This window comes from Fusarium falciforme, chromosome 1, assembly GCF_026873545.1.
Source record: "Fusarium falciforme chromosome 1, complete sequence".
In the NCBI taxonomy this organism is placed as follows: Eukaryota; Fungi; Ascomycota; class Sordariomycetes; order Hypocreales; family Nectriaceae; genus Fusarium; species Fusarium falciforme.
Window position 1 is genome coordinate 5,617,723 of NC_070544.1, and position 20,672 is coordinate 5,638,394.

At 53.2% G+C, this 20,672-nt stretch overlaps 7 protein-coding genes across 7 annotated transcripts; 2 read left to right on the forward strand and 5 right to left on the reverse strand.

The window, feature by feature from the left end:
- Window positions 1-1,116: 1,116 nt before the first annotated feature.
- On the forward strand, window positions 1,117-2,660 carry NCS54_00160000 (Hypothetical protein; the record flags this gene model as incomplete). The annotated part of the gene is made up of 2 exons (XM_053147223.1): window positions 1,117-1,651; window positions 1,705-2,660. The coding sequence occupies 2 exons, from the start codon at window positions 1,117-1,119 to the stop codon at window positions 2,658-2,660; spliced, it is 1,491 nt and encodes a 496-aa protein (XP_053003198.1).
- Window positions 2,661-2,923: 263 nt separating this feature from the next.
- Window positions 2,924-4,984, reverse strand: NCS54_00160100 (Malic enzyme; the record flags this gene model as incomplete). The annotated part of the gene is made up of 5 exons (XM_053147224.1): window positions 2,924-3,704; window positions 3,812-4,055; window positions 4,105-4,401; window positions 4,450-4,642; window positions 4,694-4,984. The coding sequence occupies 5 exons, from the start codon at window positions 4,982-4,984 to the stop codon at window positions 2,924-2,926; spliced, it is 1,806 nt and encodes a 601-aa protein (XP_053003199.1).
- A 1,236-nt stretch (window positions 4,985-6,220) lies between these two features.
- Window positions 6,221-8,107, reverse strand: NCS54_00160200 (MFS domain-containing protein; the record flags this gene model as incomplete). Its single annotated transcript, XM_053147225.1, has 5 exons — window positions 6,221-6,547; window positions 6,603-7,005; window positions 7,058-7,579; window positions 7,629-7,958; window positions 8,007-8,107. The coding sequence occupies 5 exons, from the start codon at window positions 8,105-8,107 to the stop codon at window positions 6,221-6,223; spliced, it is 1,683 nt and encodes a 560-aa protein (XP_053003200.1).
- Window positions 8,108-10,534: 2,427 nt separating this feature from the next.
- On the reverse strand, window positions 10,535-11,837 carry NCS54_00160300 (Hypothetical protein; the record flags this gene model as incomplete). Its single annotated transcript, XM_053147226.1, has 2 exons — window positions 10,535-11,473; window positions 11,529-11,837. The coding sequence occupies 2 exons, from the start codon at window positions 11,835-11,837 to the stop codon at window positions 10,535-10,537; spliced, it is 1,248 nt and encodes a 415-aa protein (XP_053003201.1).
- Window positions 11,838-15,193: 3,356 nt separating this feature from the next.
- On the reverse strand, window positions 15,194-17,104 carry NCS54_00160400 (Zn(2)-C6 fungal-type domain-containing protein; the record flags this gene model as incomplete). The annotated part of the gene is made up of 1 exon (XM_053147227.1): window positions 15,194-17,104. One exon carries the CDS (start codon window positions 17,102-17,104, stop codon window positions 15,194-15,196), a length of 1,911 nt encoding a protein of 636 aa, XP_053003202.1.
- Window positions 17,105-18,697: 1,593 nt separating this feature from the next.
- On the reverse strand, window positions 18,698-19,234 carry NCS54_00160500 (ABM domain-containing protein; the record flags this gene model as incomplete). Its single annotated transcript, XM_053147228.1, has 1 exon — window positions 18,698-19,234. The coding sequence occupies one exon, from the start codon at window positions 19,232-19,234 to the stop codon at window positions 18,698-18,700; it is 537 nt and encodes a 178-aa protein (XP_053003203.1).
- Window positions 19,235-19,820: 586 nt separating this feature from the next.
- NCS54_00160600 (Hypothetical protein) lies at window positions 19,821-20,666 on the forward strand (the record flags this gene model as incomplete). Its single annotated transcript, XM_053147229.1, has 1 exon — window positions 19,821-20,666. The coding sequence occupies one exon, from the start codon at window positions 19,821-19,823 to the stop codon at window positions 20,664-20,666; it is 846 nt and encodes a 281-aa protein (XP_053003204.1).
- Between the last annotated feature and the right edge of the window lie 6 nt (window positions 20,667-20,672).

The following is a 20,672-nucleotide window of genomic DNA, read 5'->3' on the forward strand; positions in this document are numbered from 1 at the left end:
ATGAAATAGGTAGAATGAGACCCGGGGATGAGCGTGTTGGAGTAAGAAGAGCGAGCCAGGGCAGAGAAAGAATTTTGAAGTACAGGGAACTGGCGGCGACTTGACTTGCAAAAAAAGAGTAGAGCGTAGCGAAGCAACAAGGACAAGACAAAGGCAACAAGGGGCATACAGGAGCCAGCAAGAACAAGCCGTACCGGGCGGCGTCGGCGAGTGATTGCAATATACGTCAAGAGACGCGGGTGATGAAGACGGTCTCGTCTCCTTTTGGCCAGGCTTTGATTCCGTAGGTTGATTTTCTCGAGGTGTCGTGGTCCGTCCGAATAAGCCAACAACCTTGGCTGGTGCTGAACCAAGGACCCGCCCGCTGTTAGTGCCAACCCAGCCAGTGAAGCCTCGCCCTCTAACATCGGACAAGGCTCAGAGCCAGAGCCCCCCCGGCCATGAAGGTACCTCCCCCGGGGTTCCTCCGCTCGGGATGCATCAGGCGAATCAGGGGTCGCATCTTCAAGGCCAGCCGCGCTAGTACCGCCCGGGACTGGTGTAGACAAGAGCGTGACTGTGTCGCCTGCTACAAATCGCTGCGTGTTAGTGGCTGGTCTGCTGCTATAAGTCGCCCCAGTACGTGGGGAGTACCTGGGCTAAGTTCCTGATTCCCGCTTAGACGCACTGCGGCTAGATCTGTTTTTTGTAACCATCAGGTATACACTCGACACAATTACACCTCGACTCTTGAGGTTGACAACTTGTAGAATTATTCCGAAATTAAAATCATGTATTAATTCGAACTGAAACGGCACTCAAATACTAGACTCTTGCTATCAGCCAAAAACCATTCAACGTTGTAGCATCCCCTGTTGCGCTCTCTTCTATCGTCTCCTCTCAGTCCCAGGCCCATTGGACCCTTGCTGCCTCGTACCTTCCCAAGCTCCAACCATCCCTTGCCGTTTCCGTTTCCGCGCCAAACAACCTTCTTACGAGTACACATACACATACATATCAAACCCCCCGCCTCCATCTTCCAACCATCGCAACTTCAACCTCCATCTAACCAGCAGGCGCCCTCTACGGCACCGCATTCCTTTCTAGCGTCGTCTCAACTAGCCATCACCCTTCACCATGGCGCCCAAGAAGACAAAGGCCGCCGACGACGACAATCTCGACGACCTCTTCTCAGGCATTGACACCAAGCCCACAAAGACCACAAAGGCCAAGCCTACATCTGCCGCCTCCAAGGCCATTGCCGACCAGGACATTCTTGCTGACCTCGAGTCCGAACTGGCCGCTGAACAGCCGTCGCGACCTCATACACCCCGGCTCAAGGATGCCGCCCGCCGATCTACTGCGACACCTCCCGCTGGTGACCCTCGCAAGTCCACCGATAGCGCACGCAGCTTGAGGGCCAGCTTCACCCCAAGTGCCACCAGCTCTGAGCTCCATGAAGCCGAGAAGAAGCCCGCACCTGAGCCTGCGCAGCCTGCTCCTCAGCAATCTGGCGGAGGATGGTGGGGTGGCATTCTGTCCACCGCCAGCGCTGCCATGAAGCAGGCAGAGGCTGCCGTCACGCAAATCCAGCAGAACGAGGAGGCCAAGAAGTGGGCGGACCAGGTTAAGGGCATCAGGGGACTTGATGTTACCACCCTCCGAACCTATGGTATGTGCAATCCTAGACATCCGCCCTTATGACGAAGCTGATCGAGGACCCAGGTGATGAACTGCGACATCGAGCTCTTCCCACCTTTACCAACATCCTCCACACCCTCGCGCCCCCTATCAGCTCCCACGAGCGACTCCTCATCCACATCACCCACGATCTTGTCGGCTACCCCTCTCTTGACCCTCTCATCCACAATGTCTTTGGTCATGTCATGTCGCAGGTCGAAGGCGGCGATCTTCTCGTCGTCCAGCGTGGTCAGGAGAGCCACTCGCGACGCAGCACCGACAACGCTGCTGGGTGGCACGATGGTCCTTGGTGGAGGCAGGCTGATTCTCCCCGTGAGCTTGGCTTGATTAAGGGTCTGGCCGAGGGAACCAAGCTGTGCCGCGCCAACGCCGAATCGTATGCGAACGAATACTTTGCTGCCAACGGCGGACTGGAGGAAGCCAAGCACAAGGCCACTGAAGACGTGAGCGAGAGCAACCCTGTCCGAACTTCGGACTTGTTCTTGGCCGTTCAGGCCATCACTGTGGATGACGACAAGACTTTGTTTGCTCGCACTGCCTCTGCTGAGAAGGAGAAGGACTCCTCCGCAGTCGAGAACCAGGAGGAGAACGAGGAGCTCATTTGCTTCGCCGTCTTCATCATGGACCCTGTCCATGACATTGAATTTTACACGGTCAGCCAGACTGTCCCCGCTCGATGGGTTCAGTGGCTTGATTCTGCTGGTCCCCTCACCCCTCGCTCCGGTGAGGAGGGTGATGTATCGGAAATCAACATTCCCGAGGAGATTAGAGATATCATTGAGAGCGGTGGTGTCGACCCCCGAGAGTGGGTTGCTGAGTGGCTTGAGGAGCTTCTGAACCTCTCGGTTGGCATTGTTGCCCAGAGATATGTTGCTCGCCGCATGGGCGTCGGTGAGGGTGGCCTGGGCAAGGGCAAGAGGAGGATGGAGGACCTGGTTCAGGACAATGCCGGTGAGGCAGCTCGGGCTGGTGTGATCTGATTGCCCCTGCCAGTGTTGTAGACGCTAGAAGCGCTGTATCGCAAGGTAGGTCGGGCGTTGGGGTTGGCGACTCTCAAATGTAACTATTCTCAGAGCTTCCTGATTAGCCTGAGAGACTGGTTGAATATTGGTGTTTCCTGTTTGGCAGTGTTGGAGTCAAGTTTTGCTGGGATGGCATTAATAGTATCTCGAGTCTAAATAAGCCGGTTGACTATTCTATCTCACTTCTAGATGCGTCCCTTATCTACATCCCGCTGCACTCCTTATAAATGACCGGTGCGATGAACTGTTCCCGCCCGCTTCAGCTCTCCTCGTGCCTCTCTGGTTGCAGTCTCCATCTCGACAAACTTCAACGGCCGGTACGCTGGATTCCACATCTGCTCCTTGATCCACTCCTCCAGCTCCTCGTCCTCCTCAGGGATGCCCTCCTGTGTCGCCTCGTCATCGTTGAGAGCGACCTGGATCACGTGTCGAGCGATGCGAGCGCTGACATCTCGCACAGAGTTGACATCCGGCAGCAGAGGGGCTGTAGGATCCTTGAGTGCAGGACTTAGTGAGGCCACGGCCTCTACTGCAGCCACGAGCATGCGGTCTGTCAGGTGCTCCGCGCGGGAGAGCACGCAGGCCGGGCCGATACCCGGGAAAACAACTGAGTTATTGCACTCTGCGATGTCGATGGTAACTTCAGAGCCAGACTCGCCCCAGGGACCCTTGACAGGTGGGAAAGGAGAGCCAGTAGCGACGAGGGCCTTGCCGTTGGTCCAGTTGAGGATATCCTCGGGTTTAGCCTCGTGAAGTCTTGTTGGGTTGGAGAGAGGAAGGACTATGGGACGTTCGTGGTGCTCGGCCATAGCCTTGATGACGTCCTCGGTGAAGGCTCCGGGAACGGTGGACGTGCCGACGAGGACGTTGGGACGGACGGCTTTAATTACGGAGAGGAGATCGGTGTCCTTATCTTTCCACTCCGACGCGGCCTTGATAAAGCTCTTTTGGGCGTCTGAAACCTCTATCTCGCTCGTGAGGAGACCAGGCTTGTCAATCAACCTTCAGAGTGTGAGCTTAACAACATCAAAGGAAGAGTAAAGCATAACCAAAGTAAGAGTAAAGCATCACCAAAATAAGAGTAGAGCATCATCAAAGATAAGACATACCAGATCTGCTTCGACGCCTCCTCATGGCTGATGTCCCCCTCGGTTGCGATGGCATCTCGCACCTGATCTGCAATGCCAAGACCGGCGCTTCCGGCTCCAAAGACAACCATACGGAGGTCCTTGAGCTTTTGCTTGCTGACGTGGAGGCCTGCCATGATGGCCGCCAGAGTGACACAGCCGGTGCCCTGGACATCATCGTTGAAGCAGGCAAAGTCTGGGCGGTAGCGGTCCAGAAGACGTCTCGCTGCGTGCACGTTAGGATGTATTGTGCTTGCTGTGGTGAAGGAACTAACCGTTGCTGAGCCCAAAGTCCTCAAAGTGGATGTATGCCTTTGGATACAGCTTTCTTGCCGACTGGACAAAGGTGTCGACAAACTTGCCGTACTCTTCGCCGCGGACACGCTTCTCTCTGAGGCCTAGGTACAGCTCGTCGTTGAGAAGCTCCTCATTGTCCGTCCCGCAGTCAAGGACGACAGGGAGAGTGCGGTTTGGGTGAATACCTCCACAGAGAGTGGTGAGGACGAGTTTGGCAACTGAGATGAGGATGCCTCCAACGCCTTGGTCACCGATGCCGAGGATCTCCTCGCCGTCTGTGATGCTTGTGAGTGAATATTTCCTTATGGTTGAGTGTAACTGACCAGTCACTACGATGTAGTCGATATCCTCGGCATTTCCCCACTGGGCCAGGTTGTCGTGGACTTGATCCTGTTCATGAATGTTGAGATAACAGCCCTCTGGGCGTCGAAACAGTCGAGAGTAGTTCTGGATAGCGTCGCCTTCTGTTGGAGTATACACCACGCTCATCATCTCATCCAGATGGAGCTGGATCAGCTTGTAACGGTCAGTACGGTCCTTCTATACCGCTGAAGCTGTATTTCCCACCTTGTAGTAGAGCACCTCATTCTGATCCTTGAGTGAGGTGAGAAAGGTGTTCTTGGCTAGGTCGTTTGGCCGGGTCGAGTACTGATCGTATGCGCGCTTGCACTGCTGCTCAAGCGTCTGAACGCCCTGGGGGAGCAACCCTATGAGGTTGAATTTGCGCCGCTCCTCCACCGGAAACGCAGAACCCTTGTTGAGATAGGGAGTGTTGAGGAGGGATGCGCCGGTGAGAGCACAGTGGATAGGGCCCTTAGTGCTGAGGGGAAGATTCCCGAACTTGGACTCTTCAGCCATGTTGGAGGGTGCGATTTTGGGCGAGTTGCTCTACAGATGGTGGTTGTGCTGCAAGATCGAATGTGACAATGGCGGGCATATCAAGAGGCGGTCTCAGGCATGGGAGGTGGTTGCTGTGCATGAATTGGATTGATTGAACAAATGATCTGAGGATAAGCCTGCAGTGAAGCTCAATGACGTAGTCGAGCATAGAAATACCTAGTTTCCACTTGACAGAACCTTGATTGAAGAACCTCTTCCTCCAATGATAAACACCAAACCGTAAAGCACGTGTCAAAGCGTGACACAATCACAACCAACAAGACACGGAAATGTCGGAGCGCTTGGAGCCTCGCCTGTGTAGAATATAGCCAAGCCCACCGAAATGGGCGACCCAACAGACGCGGACTATGATGGCCCTTTTTCTTCTGGCAGCTACAGCAGCAAAGGAAACGTCCCCCGAAGGAGAGTTTCCTTTTTCGCTGTTAAATCACCCTTCAGCCTACTTCAGGCGGATAACACAAAACGTGCCGTCCGTAGAAGACCTTCGCGAGGAAGACTCGTGAGGAGGGGGGAGTGGCTGTGAGGGAGAACGCTGCGGAGATGGGAGATAAAAGAAAAGATGTACCTACGCTTTTGGAAGCAAACAAGAATGACTATGCCGCGACCAGGTCGTAGAGACTCGTGGGAGCATGCTTGTTGCTGTTGTGGTTTGCATCCATGGTGATGTTTGTTCGAGGAAAATTCTCTGCGACAGATTTTTGGTGGTGATAAGGATAAGGCTAAGGTGGGCCCACTAGCCGACCGTTGGCGGGCCAGCAACGGTTTGGCAAGCATGGAGCACTTCCCAGATGATTATTGTAAGTATTTATGGTTGTTTTTAAATAGGTAACCTTAAAGAGATCTAACGGTTCTATTCAAAGTCGACAGTTCCTAAAGATAGCACTCTTAGGATGGCAAAACGGTCGAGTCTCGTCTAAACATTGTTTTGCCCCCACCGGGGTGTTGTCATGAATGGACTTCACGTCTCAACTCGGGATATCGAAAATCTGCTTCCTAGGTAGGCTCTATAGATTTGAGCATGAATTGGGGCCGTAATTGAGTTTTCATAGATTGCATTTCTTCATGACATTCATATCGACTCATCCGGCTAGTTGGCACCGTCTTGGATAAACCAAATCTTGTATTCCTCTAGGTTCCACGAGTAACACTCGTTTAAAAACCAGTCCAAGATATACTGCTACACAATCATTTTATCTAGGCATTCTCATGGTGAGAAGTAGGCCTGGCCTCGGCTTCCTCGCCCTCCATAAGCATCTTCTCCGCCTTAAGAGCATCAATCTCAAACTCGGGTCCCAGACCAACGTCACGGCGGGCCTCGTCCAGCATCTTGGCATCCTCCTCACCAGTTCGGCTTCCAAAGATACGATCCATGTCCTCAAGAGTGGCTCCCTTAGTCTCAGGAAGGCAAAAATACAGCCAGACAATGCTGCACGCGAGGAAACCGGCGAAGAAGATGTATGTGCCCCATTCCAGCGTTTCGAACATGGGGGGAACGTAGAAGGCAACCGCGAAGTTGTTAAGCTTAATTTTAGGTTAGTCATCGCTGTTTCTCAATCTGGAAGGCGTGAAAACATACCCAGTTGCTCGACGCACCGATCGAAGAACCCTTCGATCGGATAGATAGAGGAAAGATTTCAGCAACCAAAGTCCACGAAACTGGCCCCCATGTGGCTCCGAATGCTCCAACATAGACCCAGATGAAGGCAACTGCTACCCAGCCAGCTGCCGCGTGAGATTCCCAGTCGTGTTGGAACTTGGCGACGATGATTCCGGCGATCACCATGGAAATCCACATCACGACCGATCCGGCGTACAACATGGGCTTGCGGCCCACTTTATCGATAATAGCCATGGCAGGAAGGGTCGACACAAAGAAAACGACACCAGTCACGCCGGTGGCAAGTAGGGCCTGGGTTCCGCCGGTCAGACCAAGCCTCTCGAACACTTGGCTGGCATAGTAAATGATAGCGTCGATACCGCTGTTTTCGTATTAGTAAGTTGCACCTTCCTTTGTACACAGCCGTTTCTTACCTCCACTGCTGCCAAAACATGACTAGCCAGGCCGTAGCAACACGCTTAAAGTTGTCCCAAGTCCGCACAATGTTATAGTACTGGGCAAACTCCCGCACCCACATGTTGCCCTGTTCCTTGGCCGCGAGGTTGGGGAACTGCTTGGCAAAGGCTCGCTGTTCAAACAAAGACTCGGCCTTGATTTCCTTGTATTCGACTTGAATGAGTTGATGCTCAATGGGAAGGTTTCGGAGGTACGAGAGGGTCTTGATAGCCTCCTCATCGCGGCCCTTCTTGACGAGCCATCGAGGGGAGAAGGGAAGCCACCAGATACCCAGGGCGAGGAGGACGGCGGGGATTCCCTGAATGATAGAGGGGAGCATCCAAGCGAGGTTGCTCTGGCCGTCACCGTGACCTCCGATGTAGTTACTGCCGTATCCGATCCAGAACGAAAGCATGATACCGAGGATGGTGCAGAATTGATAGAAGGAGACAAGGAAACCTCGGAGTTCGGGAGAGGAGAGCTCGGCGTTGTACAGGGGGCTGTTTTTGGGTCAGTCCAACAGTTGAGCACAACTCCACGAATACTCACCCAACACCAGAGAAAGTTCCGACACCGATACCAGTGAAGAATCGGCCGGCGTAGAGCATGGAAGGGTTGTGGTATGTGGCGCCGACGTAAAGGTAGCTGCCCAGAATGACCCAACAGCAGGCTGAGAACATGGTGTACTTTCTTGAGATGACCTCGCCGAGGACACCGGCAGACAGCGAGCCCAGGATACCTCCAAGCTGTAGAATAGAGGTGAGCCAGCCGGTAGCGCTGGAGGACTCGACGACGGAGGGAAAGTTGTCCTTGAAGCGAGTCATGACCAAGGACTGGCCGAGAACACCCTGCTGGTAGCCATATTCAAAACCACCGAATCTAGAGAGAGTTAAATTTTGAGCAGAGATAGGTATCTGGGAGACGGACGAGGCAAAGAGGGCGATGACGATGAGCTTGGGGTTGTTGTAGAGAGTCCTCCACCGATTCTTGTAGGCGAGCTTGATTCGCGCCTCAACTGTCGACTCCATGGTGGAAGGATTACTGACGCTGAAGCAGTACAAAAGGCAGCGCAGGAAAGAAGAATTAAATAGAGGTATATAGGCCCAGTTACTAGCCCCGTCTCGATGGCCTAGACCAAGAGTTAGGCTCAGAGGGGGATGAAGCTCTCTCTTATATGGGACTATCAACCTGACTCCACGGCTTGCCATCCGATCATCCACCTCCGCGGTGACAGCTTACTGCTGCTCTCAGTTCGCATGACTCCCCGCAGGACCACATCTGATGTCCCCCCAGCCTGGAGACATTTGGGCCTTACTCTCACAGCGGGAAGGGAGGCTATTTGCCAATCCGGGGACCCCAGACCCGGAGAGAGGCGAGGATCCCCAGGGGTTGGGAAGAATTCTTGTCCACCCCCGGGGCGGCGGCCGGGCCACCTCGGTGAGACTCCGGCGGCTCGGTGGGTGGAATGCCCCGATTCGGAGATCAGCGCTAGAATAGGCAATGCCTACCACTAGGCCCGGTCGTATGGATGCTACTCGGTCCCTGTATACTTGGACATCAAGAGGCTTGGGACTGCCTTTCCGAGTATCTGACGGCCATGTTGACGTCTGTCTTACCTTGCCAGAGCCACTGAGATGTGCAGTGAAAGGGCGGCCCGTCAACTGATCTCACGTTTGGACGGGCGTATCCGAGTGTCATGGATGTAACGTCAATGTAACGAGCCGGTGAGGGAGGGATCCTCAATGGCTCAGTTTGTAGTCATGAATTATATGGATACGCGTTTTAACTGACTAATAGTTCATCTCGTTACCCGAATTCCATGTTCTCGAAAAAGTCCATGTTCGATAATCCTCGACTTACACGCTTGAAATCTCTTACAAAAAACGCACTAACAAAACTCTACAAAAGCACTGACACCATCACGCGCCGCCTCTATTTTTTTCTCACTCATTCCCAGCTCCATCAGACTAGCACGGCATTTGCCTGCTACGACGCGCTGAAACCTGTTCTTCTCCACCAAAGGAGGGTTACGGGGATCATCGTTACATGGTTAACCACCCCCAGCATCAGGAGACCCCAAAAAAAGACACCCCCAAACCCAACCCGCAGTTTTGCGGGACGGGGGTAATAAGAGAGTGGGGATTAAAAGATCAAGAGATTTGTGGGAATGGAGTCAAATGTTCTCACAAGAGGAGGCCAAGGCTCATATTTTCCACACTGCAACTCCACCTGGGCCGATTCTCTCATTCTACTCTTTGCTTGACATCCGATCACACCCGACTCTCGTGGAGCCTTTTTCGTAAAGATTGATAAAAGGAAAAGAGATGTTTGATCTGCGGCCGCGGCTTTTGTCCGTGAGGCTCTCAACTTGGCATCTTATTCCGTAACCTTGGACAAGGATTTGCCAGAATACGCTGTCGAACAGCCAGGCAGAAGCATTTCTGAGCCGGGTATTGGAGGACCAAACAAGGATCCGGCTTTGTTCCCGAGGGATTTGACAAAGCCCATCGTCAGGCGTCGATGGGTTTGTGTTGTTGGTTCACTGTGCCTTCACCTTGTCAATCACCCTTCAGCCGCAGACCCGGGCTAGAGACAGTGACGGTAGTCACTAGCCAAGAAACTGGGCTGTTTCTTGCGTCCCAGAAGATCGGATCCGCTTGGGAGTTTAGAAATGCCTAGTTCGGCGATACCTTCAAAGTCGTCGACGATCACTTCCAAGTCGTCCATTTTAGACAGCTGTACCCCAATGTTGATAGGTAAGCTTGTCATCCCCGGATATTCCTCCCCCAACTTCAAAAAAGAGGGAGAGAGATCTTGCGGGGGGGGAAAGCGAGATGGATGGGTTGAGTTGCTATCCGGACCGAAAAGGCTGCGGCGCTTCAGAGTGCCTATTCGGGTCTGAGATCGCCGGAAATAAGTCGAGATCGTGAGCACCACGTGGTGCGCGGCATCAGGTTCTAGAAGCCGAAATGAAGAGGACGCCACAGCCGTTCCCATGCCTAGCCCGTTCGCATAAGGCTGGTGTATCTCGTCAGAATAACCCAGCTGAACGCGACTGTGGCGTCTGCATGGCACAAGGCAGGGGCTTCAACTTGGGATATGCTTGCCATTCAGCAGGCGGCTACAGAAGCACAAGAGTTATGTCATCCATTGTCTTGGATTGAGCGTGTATGGTACTGCAGCTATTCAATGATGTGTACAGATCCTCCTGACAATGTTATATACTGATCCACGATCCAACATAGAGCTGACATCCACCTCGACAACTTCCACTAGGAAATCCACGTCTGTATATCCGATACTCGGTATAGACAGATCCAACAAAAGAGTGTCCTCCTTATTCATCCTGGCGTCCTGCTTACCCATCTGTCTCTTCTCTTCCTCCGCCTCTCATCCCCCTTCCCCCGCATATCGCTTATGAGTTGACCCTCATTCCTCACGTGTTGTGCGGGAATTTACTGAAGCGAATTGCCGTTGTTGCCGATGAGGTTGGGGGAGCTGCGGAGGCTGCCCGTGATCTTGCCAGAGGTGGCCGTCGTCTTGAGCCAGTTTGTGACGCCACTAACTCCAGACACACCTTCAACCGAGATGCCATACAAAGCAAGGCCGACGATGTGGGGAGTAGCCATCGAGGTTCCGCTGATGGTGTTGGTGGCCGAGTCGCTCGTGTACCACGCAGAGAGGACGCTGCTGCCGGGGCCAAAGATGTCGAGGACGCTGCCGTAGTTGGAGTAGCTGGCGATGGCCCAGTTGCTGTCGATGGCACCGACGGTCACAGCGCTAGGAGCCGAGGCAGGGGAGGTGTTAGCGGCATTCTGCGCCTCGTTTCCGGCAGCGATGACGGAGAGGACACCAGAGCTGGAGGCAGACTCGACAGCGTTGTTGAAAGTAGCCGAGTACCCACCACCCAGGGACATGTTGATGACTGCCTTGGTGGTGCGCCCCTTGCTGATGATATCATTTACAGCCCAGTTAAAACCAGACAGGATAATCGCAGTGGTCGATGACTGCCCCTGGAAGACCTTGGCAGCAATAATGTTGGCCTTCTTGGCAACGCCGTATGTCTTTCCGGCGATCGTGCCGGCAACATGGGTGCCGTGTCCAAAGGTGTCAGCGTTGTCGCCGCTGAAGGCAGTCCAAGCCGCAGTAGCACGACCCTCAAACTCGCTGTGGGTAGCTCGAATGCCTGTGTCAACAACATAGGCATAAGTGCCTTGTCCAGCATTGGTGTCGTAGATGTAGCTGGTAGAGCCTCGAGAACGGTGCGAGACAGTTCCAAGGCCCCAGGTGGCGCTCGACTGGGTGGTCAAGGCCCTCTTCTGCACATGAGCCTCCTCCTGCTCTTCCGTGATCCAGTCGAGGGTCCAGACACGATCTTGCTCAACAAGTTCAACCTGTCAGTTGTATTAGTGTCGTTTGGTCAAAGCAGTAAAGATGGGGCCTTCTCACAAGGGGGTTTTCCTTGATTTCCTCGATGGTCTCCTTATCGAAGGTGCCAGCATAGCCCTTGAAGCCATACTTGCCATCGTAGGTCCTCTCGACGCCGTTGTCGGTATCACGCTTGGTGAGGCTGCGCTTGTGAACATCATCGACCCACTTGAGGTGGCTAGTGAGCTCTGAAGCCTTAGCATCAGGCTTGAGAGTGACGATGTAGCTGCCTGGAACGACCTTGCCGCTCTCACCCTGTGCCACGGGAGCACCCAGGGCGAGCCCGAAGAGGGTAGTCGCAGCGATAGCGAGGTTCTTGAAGTTGACCATTGCAAAGATGTTTGAGAGAAAGGGGCAGAGAAGTGGTGGCTGATGCTGAAGTGTGTGAGGATGAGAAGACACGTCTGTTGGATAGGAGGCATGCCATCTTATATAGTCGTTGAAATGATGCTCCCATGTCCGTCTATGGCATCATTGTTCTTCTACCCACGCTGTCAAAGAGTAGACCCATGGTCATCCTGCAATCATTCTCAGACATGGAGCCTCCTCAGCTGCATGATAGAGGGGAAGATTGTCGTCAACTTCCTCTTCCGGAGAAGAGGAGACGTCTTTGACGCTGTCATCGCACTGTAGTCGACAGTACCAATCGCAAAGAGGAAGGAGAGATGTGACGAAGTGAAGCACCAGAGGCCCTTCGCGATGGCAGGAGCTCAAAAGTTCTTGAAATGCAAACATCAGGCCTGCGGCCAAACGTCAGAGGCTCAAGAGGATGTATTGGCCTCTACCATGACGATACCCTGATAATGTGGCTAGGATCTCAAAACTGGGGCTGGATATAACACCCTGGAGGGGTATGAATCGGCCGATTGATGGAATGAATTGGGAGACATTGGCAAGCCGTAAAGTGACGGTGACAGGATGAAGCACTGTTGGCGGAGCCGGCGAAGGTGATATGTCCTAGTAGCCTAGCCATAGCGAAAAACCCCCTGACCTGTTCAGGGTCGACATAAGTGAACAAGTAGAGGCTAGAATAGCCACATGACCGGTGTTCCAGTTGTGAAGTTCCCGACACGGCAGTGACTTGGTGTAGAGAACTAGTTGCTAGACATGGCTCGGAAGGGAAGGCGGATGTCTTAGAGCCGTTGATTGGGAGGCGTGAACAGGAACATGGCCACTCGGAGTCAAGGATCGGTCCGTAAATGATGCATAAACTGAAGGTTGTCGTTGCGGTTGTCACTAGGAGGCTTACAGCTAAGCGCCCAAAGGTCTGCCGAACCGGGTAGTTTCTCTCTGCAAGTTGACCACCTTCAAGACCGATAGGGGAAACCCCTGGATTGATTAGCCCTACCAGGGCCAAGAGCCGGCCAAGAAGGACTATGCACCTTAGCCCCGAGCCACATAACCAAGGTCGATGACCAAGTCAACTTCCTGTTTAGGGTATTTGAGCCGTGTTGGTGCGCATCAATACCACGGCAGGCCTCCTCGGGTGTTGCCAAGGACGGAGATATTTGGATATCCGTCTTGGCTTGCGGGTGAGGCTAAGATGATGGAAGTTGATCTTGGCCAAGAAGCCTTGCCAGGTGTTGAGGGCGGCGTGATATCAAGAGGAGGCGTTGGCCGAGGATAACCTTTAGCCAATCACAGCTAATTTCGGTGCTACCATAGGTTCCTGATCCTACAGCACGTACATCCTACACGCACCTGGCGTCTAGGACTTGACATCCTGCCTCCTTGAGCCTGTTGCGATCGTGGTCGTGGTGTTGAGATGAAGATGTCGGCGGAAGGGAAAAGTGGAGATGAGAGTTAGAGATGGGACGGAAAGAAGTGGAGGAGATCGCCCGCCAAGGTGCCAGGATGATGAGGCAGGACCGATCCTCACTGACGCCCAGACCTCAGAATCAAGCAAATCATAGTGGACGTCCACTAAAATCAAGGGCAGACTCCCCTAAGCTTTCAGTGGACCGTGGTTTCCTTCCGCTTTCCGTCTCCCGTCGATCCATGGCGGCCAACTTTGCTCCTTCATCCCTGTTTCTTTCAACACGCCACGTCTTTTGCAAGGATGGTTCATGCAATCGCTATCAACATCCTCCGTACAGATGTTACAAAAGTTCACAGGGGATTGCTTGTCGTTTGACATTTTCCTTTGCACCGTCGCCTTGGCTTATCGGGCCCAGGCCTTGCATCAACATCAAACCAGGCTCCACCCCCGCCTTTGAAGCCATCCTCGGAAGAATAGGCAGCTCCCACGACAACACACAACCATCCATCAGAGAGACCTTTTGCGTTGTCTTGGTCAGGAGATCTCAACGGTTGGGTCGTCCTCCTGTCTTGGCCATCCACGGTATTGTGCTCAAGTCCGTCATTGGTTGTCATCCTCCACCCCTTGCTTCCGCTCTCTCCATCCTTCGACCTTCGCTTGGCCCGGCAGTCTCCCGAAACTACGCCGCAAAGTTGCCTCGGCCCGCTCGAATCCTAAGGATCTCCGTAGCGGGATCGCTGCCTGTCTCATCCGAGAGAGCCTTGACAGTGTCATGGGCTGAAGTTGACTGTTCATCTGGCTGATCTTGGATGACTCGGACAATGAAGTCATCCCCAGGTCTGTGGATAGGTGGCTGATGCAATCTACTGCAAGGATTGATTGTCGGTTGGACGATCTGCAATGAACGGCAGGCAGTCTGTCAACTCGACGAGCTTTGACTGTGGGGAGATGAACTCACCCTAGATGCAGCCAGGGAGGTGACAGCCTGGTTCATGACTAGGGAATCAAGACATCTTGAAACGGGCATGATCAACAATGAGACGGCCTAGCTCGCGATGCTTCGAAGACCCTTACCTTCTTTCTCGTCAACGACCACCCTCAGACCAGCCACTAGCTTCAATCGCCGTTGCAAGAGTCAAGCCTAGAATCCCGGGCTGCAAAAGTCCTTGCAACATTGGAAATTCCTAGCTCCTTCCTATACTGGCACCGCATTTGAGCATGATAGCGATGTCGCGATAAGGTCGCTCTCTTTGTCAATGCCGAAAAACCGCCATTGCAACCTACGCCATCCTCGAAATTGACGCGAAAGAGACAAAGGTTCCATGGCTTCAGGAACAGTAGGGGTATTGGGATGCATGCCTCGGCTCACAAATAATCGGAGGGGTACGGCCCCTGCTGATGTGCTACCAGCATCAACAAGTGTGCAGGCTTGTTGCGCAAGAAGATGATATTTCGAAGCCTTCTAGACGACGCACATCAGTTGATCGGTGTCTTCTCCAGCCATCTTTGGGCATGGTCTCCGTACACTAAGGGAATGCAGCTCATCCTCCTGCCTGTCTCCTCTCCACTCCTCGCTTCCCTACAGCAGCCATCGACAGTCGTTGATTCTGTTCAGGAATGACAAAATACTGTCTGTCATCTTTCATTCTCCTTTGATGAGCATCAAGGGAACTTCCTGCAGCGATCAGCGGATTGACAGCACAAATCCGGGTCGAAAGTCCGGACTAGGCATGCCCACAAAAGACACGACACCACTTCCCTCGATTACACAATGAATCAATCAGGCTCAAACAACATCACGCCCCTAAATACCGCATGGATAGACAGATCATGGCTCGCTTCCTTGCAGTATAGGCCCTGGGGCATAGATTTGAGGCTACATGGCATGGAAGCTACTCGAGTTGCCACGTATCTCAGCTATGGGTAATCATACTATCGAGAAATGGCACCCAAACATCTCCATAGCAAGATCCCTATCATCAACTCGGCCACGAATCTCCCCTTGCTTCTCAATTAGAGATTCGAGCAGCAACGCCGCCCTCTTCGCATTTTTTGTCGCCCCGCGGCTCATCCGGAATGCCGGAAGCGTATCGAGTTCCCCATTTTCTACCTCCAACACTGGCCTGGGCTTTGCCAGGCCTCTGAGCTGCGCAATAGCCCACTGTCTTCTTGATTCGTCTGGACATTCTGCACCAAATACAAAGACGGGCCACATGAGGGCAGGGTGGACAGTCTTGTACTGGCCACAATCATCTCGCTCACCGTATGACCGTTGCATGAACTCCCACGTCTCGTTTAATGCTCCCTCCACTGTTGAGGTATGAGCCAGATGCCACCAGCTTACGCGATGAAGATAAACAAAGAGAATCCAAAAACTGGCGAGGTACACGCTGAAGATCTCTTCAAGGCGAGTTGCCATGTCTGGCGCCACAGTCTTTGCGAGATCATCAGCAGTAAGCGATATGGCAGATGGCCGTTGGGCCCAGAGATCCCATAGTTCGGCCTGGAACTGCTTGCCCACCAGCGCAACTTCAAGCTCGTCGTCTGGTGTAAACCTTGAACGATGATGCTTATCAAGAGATCCTATGTGCCGGAAGTAGGCCTGTGTCTGTAGGTACCACTCTGCGGCTGGCTGGAGAATGGCACGGAGCACAATCTCCTTGACATCAACCGTTGTCAAAGCGGGGACTACTGTTGCGCTATCTCCGTGCTCCGAGACGTCTGTCACAGACCCGGCTGACATGGTTTGGAAATCCTCTTGGCCTCCAAGGGAATTTTGCCTTTCTTTGGACTCCTCATAGTTGCAGCTGACGATCTGGATAGGATAGCGGGAGACGATGTTGAGAGCCTTGGCCGAAAGGAGCGGAGGCCCCCCAAGATGTGTGGCCTTGCTATCAAGCGAATTGAACCAGGAGAGCAGCTGTCGAGAGTACCAGTTCCAGTTGCAGCCGCTACTGATGATAATGTCGGCTTGGCCACAAGGAAACGTGGAGTCGCTTCGCTCGGTGCCCCGGTCACGTATGACCTGAATCCAAGCCAACAAGAAGACGGCTGCGAGGAGTTCGTTCATTCCTTGTTCCCCAAGATGATGCTTCCCCGAGGCTTGATCGATAACCTGTCTCTTAGCTGCCTCATAGCGCTCAGCGATTCGGTTGGCGCTGTCGTCTGAATCTGAAGCTTGGCCACAGGCGTCGGAGTCATCACGAGCCAAAACCTCTTCAAGGCATAGGAGAGCATTCATGACAGCATTATTCTTTGAACCCAGGCCAAGAAGATATCTCCGGAGGTATCGCCATCGCCTGATGCCGCCCATCAACATTGCAGCCGGGGGTTGCATGATGTTCCCGAACATGGCCAGGTCATCCGAGCTTTGGCTTGAAGGATAGTCCTGAGAGACATTCTTTGTATTCTGCCGAGAGTTGCCATGGTATTTTTGATCGGTTCTCGTAAGGACCTCTTTCGACAGCACAGGGGGATCCGTCGTTGGTTCGGCATCAGAATGGGAGTGAGGCAGGGTTCTGATAGTTGACGGGATTGGCGTCGGGAGGTTTCCAGGACCGCGTTCCAACTCGATACAAGACAACGAACTCAGCCTTTCCTGATTTTCGCCGTCGAGAGACGCTGAAGTTGTAGGTTCCAAGAAACCTCCAAATTCTCCAGTCCAGGTCGTGCCAAAATCAGGAACTTCACGAACTCCGTGTCCAAACACGGCCATCGAGTCGTCCAACCAAGGCAAAGACATGAATTGTGCCATGTGGTCTTCGGTGAGGGTGAACGGACCTTGATCCTCGTTGTTGGTATTCGAAGAGGTCATCGGAGAGGGGCTATCCATCGGCATGGGGGGAGGAACCGAGGAGCTTGGTAACGGCAGAAGCTTCCTTTGTGGTCTTGGCTGTAAGTCCGCAATTGGTATCCTTCCTACATTGTGATTCCCTCGTGGCCGCCGTAGATAACGGCATTCAAGCTGAAGTCGAGAGCAGTGACTGCATACAGGATACGCCTCATCACATCGAACATGGCGTCCTTTGCAGGTGACGCAGCCCAGTCGTGATCTGGCAGCCCCTCGTCCTCGCCGCGGAGGAGGAGTTGCCTTTGGAGTGCTGCGATCGGGCATGATGGGGTGCTTCAAGGAGGTATGAACATCAGGACGCGGAGAGTGAAGAATTGTAGGTGCAGGGTGCTGCTGAGCAAGGACGCTGGTCACGCAACCTCATCACAAGGGTTACCAGAGAAGCCATGATCTTAAGCGAAAAGGGACGGGAAGCTCCATGCACGTGTATATTCCAGCTTACATGGACAGCGGGGAGATTGGAGAGGCAGGGGTCCAGAACAACGGGCGCCAGGATGCGTGGGATCTACGGTGAGGTGAGGTCAAGAATCTGGGGTTCAGGGGAGGGATCTGAATGGTCAACATGGCCTCGGTGAAGATAACAAACTGCCGAGCAACTGCCAGCGGCGAGGCCTTTCCCTTCTCACCCAGGTTGCGGCGAGGGATGAACCATGATTCGCCTTAGTTATTGCCATGTTCTGGGGCTAATGAACTCTAATCACCCCGCAATACGCAACATCACGCCATTCCAAGGGTGATCGAGGCTTCGTCAAGGCGATCATGGTCTAGCCCTAGGTGCTGATAACTGATTCATCACAGCTCTCGAGTCCGTTGAATGCTACTGCAACAGAAGACGCCGCTCAAAGGTTCCGGGCTCCCGGATCAGCCTTGTGAAGTGCCGGTCATGTAACTGTGTCAATATGCAAAGCGGTAGTTGAGGTTAAAGCCTATTATCAGCCTCCCGTGGTTGATTAAGGATGTTGTCAAAGACAAGCATTGAAGGATCCCCCTATCTTATCATTGCGACAATTACACCGAGAGACGATCCAAGTGATTCCCAAAAGCAACCCGTTTTGGATAATTTAAAGATCCCAATATGGGTAATTTCTGCCTATCTGGGTGGGAGATCTACTGACGTTGCGTGTGAGCTATCACTCCGGATATCAATTATCCCAATACCCCTCGTCACGCTATTGGTCAGTTTTCCGGCACGCGAGGTTTCCGACAGCTGGGCTACCTCCCTAAAAGATACTACTGTCTTTTCTATGTTAACGTTAGCAGGTTGAAGCACACGCTGGCATTTGTAAGTGAGCTAAGATGATCGGTGGTGCTGATTTCGGGGTGTTGTTTCATACCGAGAGTCTCGGGCACAGGTGGGCAGCCTTACACAACATCACGGCAGCTATTCGCAAGGTATGAGACGCAAGACTCAGCTCAATTCGTAAAGTCGGATAAATCACAATAATGATATTGTTCAATGCACTGGGAGAGATTCTTTCAGTCACTTTATGTATGTGATAGCTGGTTCAAATGTAGTCGTTCTCATTTATACATCTACAGCTCCACAACGCCCTGACTTCCACCTCACCAACTCCGCATGCATCACAGCTTTTCCTTGTGTTCCTCTCCCTCCTTTCCTTCAACCTTGACCTCACTGGTCTTCTCAGTCCCTGTTAACCCCGGCACGTCCTTAAAGACAGCAAAGCTTGAAGGCGTCTCCTCGAGGACGGGGAAGTGGAACCCGCATTCGGGGCACTGCTCATGCAGAACAGCCTGCTCCTCCGCAAGGTTGTATTTCTTATCTTGCGTATGGTTGCAGACAGGGCAGACTCGCAAGAGCCGAGTTCCGACGAGCTCAAAGTTTGTAATGATATCCTCCATGATGGCGCCGTTGGCAGCCCACGTCTTGCAGTACTTGTGGTACGTGTTCTTGTGCCAGTCGTACAGAGCTCCTCGGCTCGTCCAGAAGCTGCACTCGTTGTACCAGCTCCTGTCGTCCGGGTGCTCCCACCAGGTGAGGTGCAGGAACCCGGGAAGTGTCATGAGGTGGCGGCGTGTGTCGGCGAAGAGGACTTTGAACTTTTCGTAGGCGTCTGGGCTTGAGAAGCGGACGCGCTGCATGCTGAGGTAGATGGGCATTTTGAAAGTGTTGAAGTTATTCGAGTAGAGTATAGGTGAGTGTCGATTCAGAGGTGAGAGGAGTGTTGAAGAGAGAGTAATTACAACGTCTGTCTCTCTTATATACGTCTACTACATCCCTTATCAAGACTCTACCGTGTAATCCTGCAACACCTCCTCTTGTAAATAAACACCAACAAGGAAATTATTGCCGTCGTGAGAGGCAAGTAATCGACAAATCCCCCCTCATCATTGGTCTACTCCAAAAATCCGGGGAAGCGGGGTTGAACTCGACAGCCATTCTTTCCGACGTGAGGCTCGTCGGGAATCTGACCAATAGGTGGTTCTTACTTATTAAGACGGCTTTGGGATATCATCGCCATGAGGCTTCATTTTGCGACGAACGTTGTCGTCGGGAAAGGGGAGAGGTCTGAGCGGGTGGTGACAAGCTCACGACGTTGTTGAGGATGAAGTATATAACATCATGGAGTTTCTTGATGGATTGCAATCCTCACCAAACAACACAATAACACTTGAACTCTAATTTCTCTTCAACCAACACTTAACAAGACCTCGATTCTTTGCCAAACACTACAACTTGAACACAATGGCCCAACCTACCACTCACATCGTCCACGGTGGCAAGCAGGTCCCCCCCGCCAGCAAATGGAACCCCTTTGAGTGGGAAGAGCCCAAGCTAGGCAAGCAAGTTCACGGCGAAGTGACAGTTGCTCGAGCCTTTGGCACCTCTGGAAACTTGTCGTCTGGCTTCTGGAGAACCGGTCCTACCTCTCCAGGGGCGAGCTCTGACGGTTCCCACAAGCTCATCTACTCGTCACCCCTGGGAGACGAGTTGGCCTGTGTCATCGACGGATCTGCCACTCTTACCGTCGTCTCCACGGGTGAGAAGCACCACATCGGACCCGGCACCGTTGTCAGCTCTCCCAAGGGCCTCGAGGTGCAGTGGGAGATTGATGCACCCTTCTTCAAGAAGTACTGGTGCATCTGGAACGGCACCAAAGCTACCCCCAACCCGCCAACTTCCCTCCAGATCAACCACGTCAGCGATAACCCCGCCGAGTGGACAGACTACCACTTCAAGGAGCCCAAGGAGGGAGACCTCGTGGCCGGAGAGCTGTACTTCATCAAGAGCGGCGGTTCCACTGGCACCATGCTGAGCGGTGTCTGGCGCTCGGGCAAGGGCATCGCTGGATCCGACGTTGGCGAGGACGGCACGCTCAGGACCCCATACACTGGTGTTCTAGGCGATGAGACCATCTTGCTCCTCGAGGGAGAGGTGGATGTTGTCGAGACGGCGACCGGTGCCAAGCACAGTTTCAAGGCTGGAGATGCTATTGGTTTGACTTCTGGGATGCACATCACTTGGACTTCCAAGGGGCCGTTCTCTAAGAAGCTCTGGGTTATTACCCGTGATGAGCTTCCAGAGGCTTAAGGGGCT